General features: G+C 39.4%; 1 protein-coding gene across 1 annotated transcript in view; it reads left to right on the top strand.

The window, feature by feature from the left end:
• Positions 1–14,220, top strand: part of LOC122551725 (low-density lipoprotein receptor-related protein 1-like) — a 1,910,187-nt gene that overhangs the window by 1,595,248 nt on the left and 300,719 nt on the right. Inside the window, exon 51 of the mRNA XM_043694091.2 lies at positions 1,625–1,744. Within this exon, the coding sequence (XP_043550026.2) occupies positions 1,625–1,744 (120 nt within the window). The remainder of the gene's footprint in view (positions 1–1,624; positions 1,745–14,220) is intronic.

Below are 14,220 nucleotides of genomic sequence, written 5' to 3'. Positions count from 1 at the left end.
CCTTGGTTGAGGCATTATTCTGTCTGCCATTTCTATTACTTATCAAAAATCCAATAGCACAACACAAAGAAAAAAGCCACGGATTCCTCCTACGAGTCAACATATGTTTCTCAACCAAGATCACTAAAGGTCAATTGATTTGTGAATTGTCACATCACTGTGTGTAGTGTTTGCAATGTAATATTATTTCCTGTTTCAATTTTCTTTTGGTGGCAAAACCCCTTTGGAATGTTCTGAGGTCATTTTTTTAATGCACTCATGGGATTATGTAGATATCCAAAATTAATCTAGTCGTGGCAAATGGGACTAGATTAATTTAAGGTATCTACTTAGCATGGATGAGTTGGACCTGGAGGGTCTGTTTCCATGCTGTACATCTCAATGACTCTATGTCACAGTCTGGGCCAGCATTCATTGCCCGAGTTGCCCTTGAGAAGGTGATGGTGAAGTGCTACAGTCCATGTGCCGTAGGTAGTTCCACAATGCTGTTCGGGAGGGAATTCCAGGATTTTCATCCAGTGACATCAAAAGAATGGTGATACATTTTCTGGTTTCATTGTTTTTAAGATTTTCTAGTGATTTTTTGGAATTGAATGGCTTGGTAGGTCATTGTTGTGGGCAGATTTCTTTCCCTAAAAAACATTATGACAATGGTATGGCAATCAATATTGGTTTCGTGGTCACCATTAGATTTGTCATTCAAAATTATTTTCTTAAATTCAAATTCAACCACCTTTCATGGCAGGATTTAAACCCAGGAGCCAGAATATTACCTAGATCTCTGGATTATTATTCTAGCAGTCATATTCTAGCAGTCAAACGGAGGGCCTTCATTTCCCCCTATGAAAGGCACTATACAAAGGCAAGATTCATTTTCTTCTTTCATAGAGGTGAACCTGAACTTTGGCTTCTCAACTGTCTCAGTGAAACGAGAAGAAACAAAATGATTAAATTGATGGACAGTTTTAAAACAACATGCTTGGACTTATTGAATTATTAACTAACGGAGTAGTCTATAATTTTATTCATTAAAAAATGTATTTTTGATCATTAGAAACAGACACTTCAAATCAACTGACTGTTATTCATTTTATAATTTTGAACATATTGCTCGTTCAAGGGTCCAACACAATATGTAAGCTCACTGATTTTTAGTTTACATTTCGAGCTTCACTGTTAACTTAGTCCCTGATATAAAAGAAAGTTCAGATTTCCTAGATGGACAAAAGTATTATGGAGAAATATGACATGAAAAAATTATGGCCAACTAGAAAAGTTCACCTGCAAAAATTTATGTGATTCCATTCACTACTGGAGCCATTGTTTGCCTTCTGCATAACAGCTTTTAACATTGATAAGGTCGCAAGAAGGCAGGGAGTTTTAAGTCTATTAACTAAACACTCATATTTAAGAATTTTCAATCTTAGACATAAATTTTACTATATGAATTGCAGTGCTTCAAGATGGTAATTCAATGATTATGAAAATAAATCTTTCAATTTTCATTCCTCACAAACTCAGACTCAATGAAGCATAAATTGTAAAGTGTATGAGCGGCACTAACTTACTACAATCTAGCAAAGCATTAAATTGGTACTAATGTTACACTTTCCTTTGTTCACAGATTCATTCTGTACTTGGGATCAGTTTGAATGCCCAAATCACAAATGTATCTCTAACCGTTGGGTCTGTGATGGTATGAATGATTGCCGGGATGGTGCTGATGAAGCAGTTTCCCTCTGTGGTAGGTTTTCAATTAGAAGTTAGATAATGATAATGAATCCACTACATATTTTCTCTCATAGTTAGTGATATCAGCTCACGTCTAATGGAAAATTTAACTCTTATGATACCCAGTTGTTTTTTAACCAGTTTTGAAACATAACATGAGCAAGTGTTCAGTTATCTCATTCTTAAAAATGTACTTAACCTATCTGCATGATGGTACCAAATTCTATAAATATCAAATACACCCATGATATCGGAAAATCCCATTTTGTTTTCAACTCAAGTCCAAATTTTTCGGTCACATAGTCTGTGTTCAATTACCAAAGACATGTATTCTGGAGTCACCACCAAAACAAAATTATAGTGTTAGAGCATTTTGTTTCACATTTAGTAAGGATGATCTACACATGTGGTGGTGCGAAGGTGTATATTCCAAACTAGGGAATTAGATTTGCTTTGTAAACATAGATTTTATTTTTTTATATTTAACATAATCCCTCCATTGGAAAAACATGATATTTCTAATGATGTTTGCAACCATTATGTTAAAATAGGGTTTCACAAATATGGCCTCTGAAGTAAGGTATGATGTAGCTATGACTTCAGTAATTACGTGTTAGTACTCAGCTAGAAGGTTGGAATTTGTACAGCACAAAGCATGTTGCTCTGCAGCTTTATCACCATTCATATATAATCGATAAAGATTATTTAACAGTAACCAAGAATTCTGGCCTAAACTTGTATGAAGACCAAGTAGCTTTTCAGCTGGGTGAAGGCAGGGTGAAGTTGGTGGGATTTCCAACAGAAATGGCCCAGCCACGTCTCAAAGCTTAGGAAAGGTGAGGAAACAAAGCACTTCCCATTCCCTTTCCCACTCTGTCAATAAGACCACAGGGGTATACAGCAGATAAATGTTGTTTCCAGGTTTCACTTAAAATTCTTGCCCCTCTATATGTGAGCCACTTACATTTTTTATCAATGTATTAATTATTCAAGATAGAACTAAATTGGAAAATGGTTTTGAATATGTATGTTGCAAACATGACAGTACTACATACCCAGTATAGATTCCAGTATAGATTCCAGAACATCTGGTTCTCTATTTGGGGAGGCGATGGCCTCATGATATTATTGCTCGACTGTTAATCCAGAGACCCAGATAATGTTCTGGGAACCTGGATTCAAGTCCCACCATGACAGATAGTATAATTTGTATTCAGTTGAGGGAAGTCTGAAATTAAAAGTATAATAATGATCATGAGTCCAATGCCAATTGTGAGAGAAACCCATCTGGTTTGCTAATGTCCTTTTGGGAAGGTAACTGCTATCCTTACTCAGTCTGACCTGTATGTGACTCTGGGCCAACAGCAATGTCGTTGACTCTTCCCTCTGGGCAATTAGGGATGGGCAGTAAATGCTGCCTAGCCAACGATACCCTCATCCCATGAATGAATAAAGAAAGAGCGTCTTTGTCACCAGCTTCAAAGTCCAGTGTAAGTAGGATGATTGCATTCCAACGTTAAGATTTTTATTGTGCAATCATCCAAGTCAGACATGATCAAGGATAATACCTGATCTGAGGAAGTGTGCTATAAATTTGTGATTATGAAGGAGAAAACAATGAATTTTCTTCACCTGAAACTCTATGTAGTTTGTAAGTAGGCCTTGTAAATTGCATTGATTCATTCAGCTTAATTATCAGTTGACAATTACATCGTATCTAATTGTGCAAATATGGAACCTGAACCTGAACTTGAAATAGAATCAGAGAATCTCTACAGTGCAGAGAGAGGCCATTCTACCCATCCAGCCTGTACAGACCCGTCCTATCCCCTTAATCCTGTATTTACCAGGGTTAATTCATCTAGCCTACATGCCTCTGGACACAAGGGGGTAATTTGGCATGGCCAATCCACCTACCTGTCACATCTTTGGAGTGTGGGAGGAAACTAGAGCACCCAGAGTAAACCCATGCAGACACAGGGACAATGTGCAAACTCCACACAGATAGTTGCACCATGTTGGAATCAAACCCCTACCACTGGGTTGTGAAGAGGACATAAATAACCTACAATGGGGCATAGATAAGTTAAGTCAGTGAGCAAAGATCTGGCAACTGGAGGACAATGTGGAAAAGTGTGAAATTATCTACTTTGGCATAGAGTCACAAAGATGTACAACACGGAAACAGACCCTTCAGTCCAACTCGTCCATGCTGACCAGATATCCTAAACTAATCCAGTTCCATTTTCAGCACTTGCCCATATCTCTTTCAACCCTTCCTATTCATATATCCATCCAGATGTCTTTCAAATGTTTAAAATGTACCAGCCTCCACCACTTCCTCCAACAACTCATGCCATGCACATACCACCCTCTACATGGAAAAGTTGCCCCTTATGTCCTTTTTAAATCTTTCCCCTCTGACCCTAAACCCTCTAGTTCTGGACTCCCACACCCCAGGGAGAAGACCTTATCTATTTACCCTGTCCATGCCCCTTATAATTTTATAAACCTCTACAAGGTCACCCCTCAGCCTCTGATGCTCCAGGGAAAAAAGACCCAGCCTATTCAGCCTCTCCCTAAAGCTCAAACGCTCCAACCCTGGCAACATCCTTGTAAATCTTGTCTGAACCATTTAAAGTGACACCTGCCTTATAGGGGGGAGATCAGATTTGCAGAAAAGAAAATTAAGATAACATATTATCTAAATAATGAGAGATTGCAGAGATCCGAGATTCAGAGAGATCTGGAAATCTCAGGATGAATAATATAAGTTTACTTTAAGTAACCAGGAATGCTACAGAATATGGAGTTTATTGCAAGGGAAACTGAATGCAAGAGTAGGGAGGTTATACTTCTGATACGTGGAGCATTGATACGTGGAGTACTGGTCACAGTACTTATGGAAGGATGGTAAAGCATTGAAAGCAGTTCAGAAATGATTCACTAGAACTGGAATGAAAGGATTGACTTATGAAGAAAGGCTAGACAGGCGAAGTCAGTATCCTCTGGAGTTTAGAAGAGTGAGGGGTGACTGTGTTGAAACATACAAGATCCTGAGGGAACTTGACCAGGAGGATGTTGAAAACATGTTTCCTCTTGTGAAAGAATCTTAGAACTAGGGATCATAATTTAAAAATAAAGGAGTACCCATTTAAAACAGACGCAAGGAAATATCTTTTCCCCTCAAAGAGTTGAGAGTCTTTGGTATTTGTTTCCTCAGAAGGCAGTGGATGTAGAAACTTCAATATTTTTTAAGGCAGAGGTTGAGAGATCTTTGATTGCCAAGAGGATAAAAGATTCTCGTGGATATATGGGAATATAGAGTTGAGGTTACAATCAGAACATTCATGATCTTATTAAATAGTGGAGCGGGCTCAAAAAGCTGAGTGGTCTATTCTTGTATGTGTGTTCATATGGATAAAAGAGGAGAAAGTGAAGACTGCAGATGCTGGAGATCAGAGCTGAAAAATGTGTTGCTGGAAAAGCGCAGCAGGTCAGGCAGCATCCAAGGAGCAGGAGAATCGACGTTTCGGGCATTCCTGAAGAAGGGCTTATGCCTTTCACAAGAGGAAACATGTTTTCAACATCCTCCTGGTCAAGTTCCCTCAGGATCTTGTATGTTTCAACACAGTCACCCCTCACTCTTCTAAACTCCAGAGGATACTGACTTCGCCTGTCTAGCCTTTCTTCATAGGTTTCGGGCATTCCTGAAGAAGGGCTTATGCCCGAAATGTCGATTCTCCTGCTCCTTGGATGCTGCCTGACCTGCTGCGCTTTTCCAGCAACACATTTTTCAGCAGTGTTCATATGGATGTACAATGTCTGTGTATAATTTTGTCATCTGTTTATTGTTTCAATTTTTACACTGTCTGAGGAACCTTGCATTTCTTTAATTTTCACGTTATATTGTATTGACTTTGATTTTCCTCACTTTTATGTCCCTCATTAATGAGAAGAAAACAAATTTTAAATATTATGCTGCTTGTTTGAGGTAGAGGAAAATAAAAGGATGTTAAATAGGAAGTGAATAAAACAGTCAAGTTAGACTTTGAGATGCTCCAGTACACATACAATGGGTATGAGGCTGCCTTCAGTGCAGAAATTACAATAGTTCAATGAAATCATTTAATGACTCATAAGATACAACTGTTTGTGGTTTGGAACATCTGCAATTGTCATCAATTTCACTTCAGCAAATCATTGAATGAAAATAAAAATATAATTTGTTGACAACAATTTATTTTGATTCCCAATCTCAATGAGAAATAAATGTTTTTCCTTATCCTAGACCCAGTATTTTAAGCTTCTGCGGAAGGAGAACTGTACAATAAGGAATTTATAATGGGGAACAAAGAAATGGTTGACCAACTAAATACATGCTTTGGTTCTATTTTAACAAAGGAGGACACAAATTACATACCAGAGATGTTGGGGAACATGGGCCTTAGTGCAAGTGAAATACTAAGCAAATCAGTATTAGTAGGGAAATGCTTTTGGGGATTTCTTTTATTCATTCACAGGAGGAAGGCATTGCTGACTAGGCCAGCATTTATTACCCACCTAACTGAGAGCAGTTAAAAATCAACCACTTTGTAATGGGTCTGGAGTCACATGCAGGCCAGATCAGAGGTTTTATGATGGCAGATTTCCTTCCCAAAAGGGCATTAGTGAACAAGATGGGTTATTCCAACAATTGACAGTGTATTCATGGTCATCATTAGACTTTTAATTCCAGATATTTATTGAGTTCAAATTCCACCATCTATCATGGCGGGATTTGAGCCCAGGTTCCCAGAACATTATCTGGGTCTCTGGATTAATAGTCCATCAATAATACCACTAGCCCATTGCATCCTCCTTGATGGGATTGAAAACCAATAAATTCCCAGGCCCTTATACTTTAAATCCCAGAGTACTTAAGGAAGTAAAGTTAAAAATAATGGATGCATGAGTTGTCATTTTCCAACATTCCATCGACTTTAGAACAGTTCCCACAAATTAAAGGATAGATAATATAACTCATCTGTTGAAGAAAGGAGGCAAAGAGAAAACCAGAAATTATCTTGATTTGATTTGATTTATTATGATTTGATTAGATTAGTCATGTACCTAGGTACAGTGATAAGTCTTGTTTTGTGTGCAGTACATGCAGCTCACAAGATACAAAATGCATTAGGGTAGTAGAACAGAGCAAAGAATACAATGTTACATCTGCAGTAAAGATGAACTGAGAGCAAGATCATGATTAAATTTAAAATTTGAGTGGTCCGTTCAGAAGGTCAGGCAGCATCCAAGGAGCAGGAGAATCGACGTTTCGGGCATCAGCCCTTCTTCGAGTTGAAAAATGTCCTCGGATGCTGCCTGGCCTGCTGTGTTTTTCCAGCAACACATTTTTCAGCTCTGATCTCCAGCATCTGCAGTCCTCACTTTCTCAGGGTCCATTCAGAAGTCCAGTAGCAGCAGGAAAGAAGCTGTTCTTGAATCTCTTGGTATTTATGTCTTGTATCCTCTGCCCAACAGAAGAGGATGGAAGAGATTAAAACTGGGATGGGGGGAGGAGGGGTCTTTGATTATGTTGGCAGCCTTCCTGAAGCTGTGAGTAATGCAGATGGAGTCAATGGATGGAAGACTAGTTTGCATGATGGACTTCGCTGTGTTCGCAACTTTCTATAGTTTCTTATGGTCCTGGGCGGAGCAGCTGCCATACCATCATCTCGATACCAAAGAAAAGATATGCAATATGTGTCAACAACTACCATCCATTGGCTCTGACCTCCATAAGTATGAATTATTTCATGATTTAGTCCTGGCTCACATCAACTCTCGCCTTCCAGCCTGCCTTGATCCCCTGCAAGTTGCCTACCGGTGCAATAGCTCCATTTCCAACCCTACATTCATCCCTGGAACATCTGGATAATAAGGATACCTACATCAGGCTTTTACTTATCAACAGCAGCCCCACCTTCAACACTACAAGCCCAACCAACCTCATCTCCAAACTCTGAGTCCTTGATCTCTGCTCCACTGTCTGCAACTGGATCCTCAACTTCCTAACCCATGGAGGCAAGCAGGGAAAATAGACAACAACACCTCCTCCACAACAATCCAGTCCTTAACACTGGAACCCCACAAAGATGCATACTCAGTCCCCTACTGTACTCCCTGCATATCCATGACTGTGTAACCAAATTTTGTCCCAACTCCATCTACAAGTTCACTGACAACGACACTGTTGTAGGCCGCATATCAAACAATGAAGAGACAGAATACAGGAAAGAGATAGAATGCTTGGTGATATGGTGCAAAGATAATAATATCTCCTTCAATGTCAGCAAAGCTAAAGAGCTGATCATCAACTTCAGGAAGCAAGAAGGAGGGCATTCCCCTATTGACATTAATGCAACTGAGGTAGAGATGGTCATATTCCTAGGAGTGATGATCACCAGAAATCTGTCCTGGACCGCCTTTGTTGACGTCACAGTCAAGAAGACACGACAATGACTCTTCTTCCTCAGAAGGCTAAGGAAATTCAGCTTGTCTGTATGGATTCACATAGACTTTTATAGATACACCATAGAAAGCATTCTATCTGGATACATCACGAATTGGAATGACAACTGCTCTGCCTAGGACCGTAAGAAACTACAGAGTTGTGAACACAGTCCAGACCAGCACACATCCATTCATTCCATCTATACTTTCCATTGCCACGGAAAGGCAGCCAAACATTATCAAAGACCCCTCCCACCCCGGTAATAATCTCTTCCAACCTCTTTTGTCAAGCAGAAGATACAAAGCTTAAGCACATGTAACCAATAGGTTCAAGAACAGCTTCTTCCCCGTGATTATCAGACTTCTGAATGGACCTTTCAAATTTCAAATTTAATGTTGATCTTGCTCTCTGGGAACCTTTTCTGCAGCTGTAACATTGTATTCTTTGCTCTGACCTGTTACCCTAATGCACTTTGTATGGTATGATCTGTCTGTACTGCATGCAAAACAAAACTTTTCACTGTATCTAGCTATATGTGATAATAATAAAGCAATTCAAATTAAATCATAACAAACTGGTAAATGCTAGAAGAAAGTGAGGACTGTAGATGCTGGAGACCAGAGTTGAAAAATGTGGTGCTTGAAAAACACAGCAGGCCAGGCAGCATCCGAGGAGCAGCAGAATCGACTTTTCAGGCATAAGCCCTTCTTCAGGATTCCTGAAGAAGGACTTATGCTCGAAATGTCGATTCTCCTGCTCTTCGGATGCTGCCTGGCCTGCTGTGTTTTTCCAGCACCACATTTTTCAACTCTGGTAAATGCTAGAGTCAATTCTAAAAGAATTATAATTGAGTATTTGGAAGACAGTGGCAGGATCAGACAGTCAGTGTAGATTTATGAAAGGGAAATCATGCTTGACAAATCTTTGAGGACAGAACTACTAGAGTTGAGGAAGGGGAACAAGTGAATGATGTTTATTAAGGTACACATGATTGGGGATATTATGGTGATATTATGGTGATAGGTGCTAAGACTCCAGCTATTCACAATCTATATTAATGATGTGAAAGAGGGAAGTAAATGCAATATCTCTAAGTTTGCAGATGACACAAATCTGTGGGGGACTGTGAATAGTGAGGAGGGCGCAGTGATGCTTCAGCATGATTTGGACAAGCTAAGTGAATGGGCAAGTGAATAGCAGATGCAACATAATGTGGATAAATGTGAGGTTATTCATTTTGGTAGAAAAAGCAAGAAGGTAGATTGTTACCTGAATGGCCATAGAAGGGAATATGCATCGGAGCTTGGGTGACCTCATACAACAGTCGCTGAAGGCAAGGATTCAGGTGTAGCAGGCAGTAAAAAAGGCAAATGGTATGATGGCCTTCATTACAAGAGAGTTCACGTATAGGAGCAGGGAAGTATATCGGGTATTGCTGAGACCGCACCTGAAATATTGTGTGCAATTTTAGTCTCCTTACCTGAGGAAGCATGTTCTTGCTATAGAGAGAGTGCAACAAAGGCATACTGGACTAATTCCTGGGATGGTGGGACTGACATATGATGAGAGGTTGAATTGGTGAAGAATGTGTTTGCTGGAGTTCAGAAGAAAGAAGGGGTATCTCAGAGAAATCTATAAAATTCTAGATAAGTGAGATGCAGAAAGGATGTTCCTGGTGGCAGGGGAGTTCAGAACCAGGGGATCATAGACCAAGGATACAGGGTATGTTGGAGTGAGTCTTTATGGAGACAATAATTTTTCAGGAGACAAACAAAGCTCAAGGCATGTGGTAACTTTTATTAATGCTTTTCACCGTATAATACAAGGAGAGGCCTAAAAGCTTCCCTCAAATCTGACCTTGACATGAGGGTTCAATTACCCGCTAAATCTGCTGTGCAAATCAGAAGAAAAGTTCAATGACACTATAATTTCAACATTTTTTTTCTTAATCATTTTATGGGATGTGGTAATCGCTGGCTGGCCAGCATTTATTGCCCATCCATAGTTGCCCTTGAGAAGGTGGTGGTGAGCTGCTTTCTTGAACTGCTGCAGTCCACCTGTTGTGGGTAGACCTACAAGCCCATTAGGGAGGAAATTCCAGAATTTTGACCCAGCAACAGTGAAGGAATGGCAATATATTTCCAAATCAGGATGGTGAGTGGCTTTGTCTTTCTGGATGGAAGTCGTCGTGGGTTTGAAAGGTGCTGTGTGAGGATCTTTGGTGAATTTCTGCAGTGCATCTTGTAGATAGTGCACACTGCTACAACTTAGCATTGGTGGTGGAGGGAGTTGATGCTCTTTGATGCAGTGCCATCAAGCAGACTGCTTTGTCCTGGATGGTATCAAGTTTCTTGAGTGTTGTTGGGACTACGCTCCATCACACTCATGACTTGTACCTTGCAAATAATGGACAGGCTTTCGGGAGTCAGATGGTGAATTACTTGCCATAACTTTCCTAGCCTCTGACCTGCTCTTGTAGCCACTGTGTTTATGTGGTGAGTCCAGTTAAGTTTCTGATCAATGGTAGCTCCCAGGATGTTGATAGTAGGGGATTCAATGATGGTAACACCATTGGATATCAAGGGGTGTTGGTTAGATTGTGTTTTGTTGGTAGTGGTCATATGCTGGTATTTGTGTGGTGCGAATGTTGCTTGCCACTTGTTTGATTAAAATGTCTTTCATACATTTTTCTTGTACCATTAACATGGCAGCATATGTTCCCTGCCCATGTATACTATTGGTTAATTAGTGCTGGGTTGGTCATCCATAATTGGTTTCCCAGTATATCATTCAATGTGTGATCTTGTTGCTATGCTCCAAATTGACTCCTTTAGAAGTGTGGGAAACTTTAGTTTCAATGATCGCTTGTAACCTTTTATCTCTCAACTAGGACAGATAAGGAAAGCCCCTTATGTTTTAAACCTTTCTTTCTAATATTTTAGTGATTAGTATATATCTTTTTTGAACACATCGGAATCTATAATTATAATTATCTTGAAGAATCTTAATTAAACCTACTTGTAGTATTATGACCGATTGATTAGGAAAAGACTCAAAAAGAAACAGCAAAAATGGCTGCTGGTAGGCCCAATAGGGTAGGCCATTTCTGTCTGAGATGAGGAGAAATTTCTTCATCCAGAGAGTAGTGAGCCTGTGGAATTCACTACCAAGGAAAGCAGTCAAGGCCAAAACATTGCATGATTTCAAGAAGGAATTGAAAATTGCACCTGGAGCTAAAGGGATCAAAAGATATTGTGGAAAACCAGGAGCAGACTATTGAGTTGGATGATCATCTATGATCATGTTAAATGACAAAACAGGGCCAGATAGCCCACTCCTGCTCCTGTTTTTCTTTTATGTTTCTACCCTGGCTGTGTCATGAGGTAGATAAAAGGACATTAATCCCAGGACTATTGTTGTAATTGGTAATCAATGTTTCTTCAACTTTTCTTCAAAAGTATTTTTCAGTGAATGTTTGCCAAAATATTACAGCCAATGCTTCACATTAGACATTGAAAATTTTAATTTGCTGAAATTTCTTGACTGTTCATCTCCAACTTTAACTGAAATACCAGAAATGTGTTTTAGAGGGAACAATTAATAAATCATAGGTACAGTGCATGTAAGAAGTTGCAAAAGGTTATATGACTGCACAACCTAAAAATTGGCAATTTAAATATCAATGTTATTTTGTGTCAATCCAGCTTGTTTTTTTAATGCTGCCAGGCGATGCTGAGACTGCAACTGAGCATGTGTAGCAAGTGCTTCTTCCACTGTTATGGCTCAAATAAACACAGCCAATTTGAAAAATTTCAACTGGAGGCTTGTCTAAGCTTGTTAACATAGCTGGTATATTCTCGCCACTGCAATTAAACAATTGTTTTGCCAAAAGAACAAGCCTAATCATGCTGTCTTTCAGTATACACATAGGGGTATCTGCTTAATAGAATGCTGATAACCCCACTCCTAAAAAATATTTATGGTTGTTGACCTTCATTTTCGTAGTCCATTTTTTTCAGTGCAAACATGAACTGTAACGTGAACAATGCCTGGCCAAGCATAGCACTCTTACAGTGATGTTTACTTGACAATGTAAGATATTTATTTCATAAGGATTGTGAAAGGTCCCATTCAGACAGGCCAATTTATTGACCACAAGATTATGATAGATGAATGATGTAAGCTTCAGGGAAGTCAAGTCTGACACATGGAGCCAAACAAGGTGATAATAAATAGCTGCCCAAATAAGCTCACTACAAAGATCACAATGGAAGTCATGAACAAACCTTATAAATAACAAAAAAAAAATCAAGATAAGGCTTTGATCACAATGAAAATTAGCAACAAAGGATAGATGTAGGCACGTACAGCATATATTGATCAAACGTTGAAAATGGTACTTCTTGCTTCAATAGAAATCAATGAACTTACTGACTCTTCACATACTTTTCAGCAAAGGTCATGTGGTGTTTCACAACAGTGTCAATTGTATGATATTGGCCAGATAGACAATTTGCATTGTTTGCTCACCTGAACTAGACTTCTGTAAGTAGATGTTTTACTTCAGAATGCATTTAACCCATGAAGGACATCAATTATCCAGACAGTTTAGCTACTTAAATGGGAAGTGACATGGAATCATATAATCCCCATAGTGCAGATAGAGGCCATTCAGCCTGTTGAGCCTGCACCAAACTTCTGAAGATCATCCCACTCAGTTCCACCCTATCCCCATAACCCCACATATCACAAGATACTACGGGCACTTAGCATGGCTAATCTACTTAACCTGCACATCTTTGGACTTTGGGAGGAAACCAGAGTATCAGAGGGAAACTCATACAGACTTGGGGAGAACATGCAAACTCCATACAGACAGTGACCCAAGGCTGGAATTGAAGCTGAGCCCCTGGTGCTGTGAGGCAGTGGTGCTGACCACTGTGCCACCCAAGTTTTGACGCTATTGCTGGTTCTCAATTTGGAGGCTGATATTATTGTTATTCGTTGCAACAGTATCACAGCCTCCAAATTAAGCCTGTATTACAGCCTCCAGTATGTCAGCCTCCAAATTAAGAGCTACCAATAGCATCAAAGCTTGCCATCTGAGTTGGAAAATATGTGCGTAATCATGTGTCTATCCTCAAGTTCACAGCAAGTCTTCTACACAAGCCTAAATAAATGGTAGTAGTTATGTACTCCGAACATTCTCTGTTCCCTTCATTGATCGTGATTAATCACAGTCTGCAATATTCAGCAACTTCGATGTAGTGCACAGACTGCCAACTGACACCACACATTCAACAATTAAGGTCTCACACAGAAATATCAACAAACATTTACTGACCTGGATAAGGAAACACAGTGATAAAGTGAGGACTGGAGGAAAATGATTGTATCAGTCAGCAGGTGCTGTGAAGACAGTTTTATGGTATATGATGATTTGGAGTTGCTAGTGTTTGACTGGAGTGTACAAAGTTAAAAAAAAACACACAACACCAGGTTATAGTCCAACAGGTTTGCAGATATTTGGAAGCACTAGCTTTCAGAGTGCTGCTCCTTTATCAGGTGGTTGTGGAGTATAAGATCATAGGACACAGAATTTACAGCAAAAGTTTACAGTGTGATGTAACAAAATTATATATTGAAAATTTTTGTTAAGTCTCATCTTTTCAAATGGGCATGTCGGTTTCAGTTCTTGGACTGAACAGTCCAACAGAACATGATATACGATGCTTGATTCAGTTATGCTTTTAGATATGTAGGCACCACATCAATTACCAGTAATTAGGGTGTACAATTACAAATATATACCAAATACATCTGAGTCTGAATGGGACCTGATTGAGGTTCTAAGAATATGAAGGACACGTACAATGCAGATAGGAAACAGTTTGGTTGAATGGTCAATAATGAGGGGACTTAATCTTAAGGTGAAATGCAGGAAATTTGGGGGGCTTTGAAGAATGAATGTTTGACACAGAGTGTGGGGAATC

Source organism: Chiloscyllium plagiosum, unplaced genomic scaffold, assembly GCF_037043375.1.
Source record: "Chiloscyllium plagiosum isolate Xiang-an unplaced genomic scaffold, Cpla_swu_hap1 HiC_scaffold_7, whole genome shotgun sequence".
Lineage (NCBI taxonomy): Eukaryota > Metazoa > Chordata > Chondrichthyes > Orectolobiformes > Hemiscylliidae > Chiloscyllium > Chiloscyllium plagiosum.
Note: the sequence above shows the minus strand (reverse complement) of the source record. Positions and strands in the feature narration are given on the sequence as shown.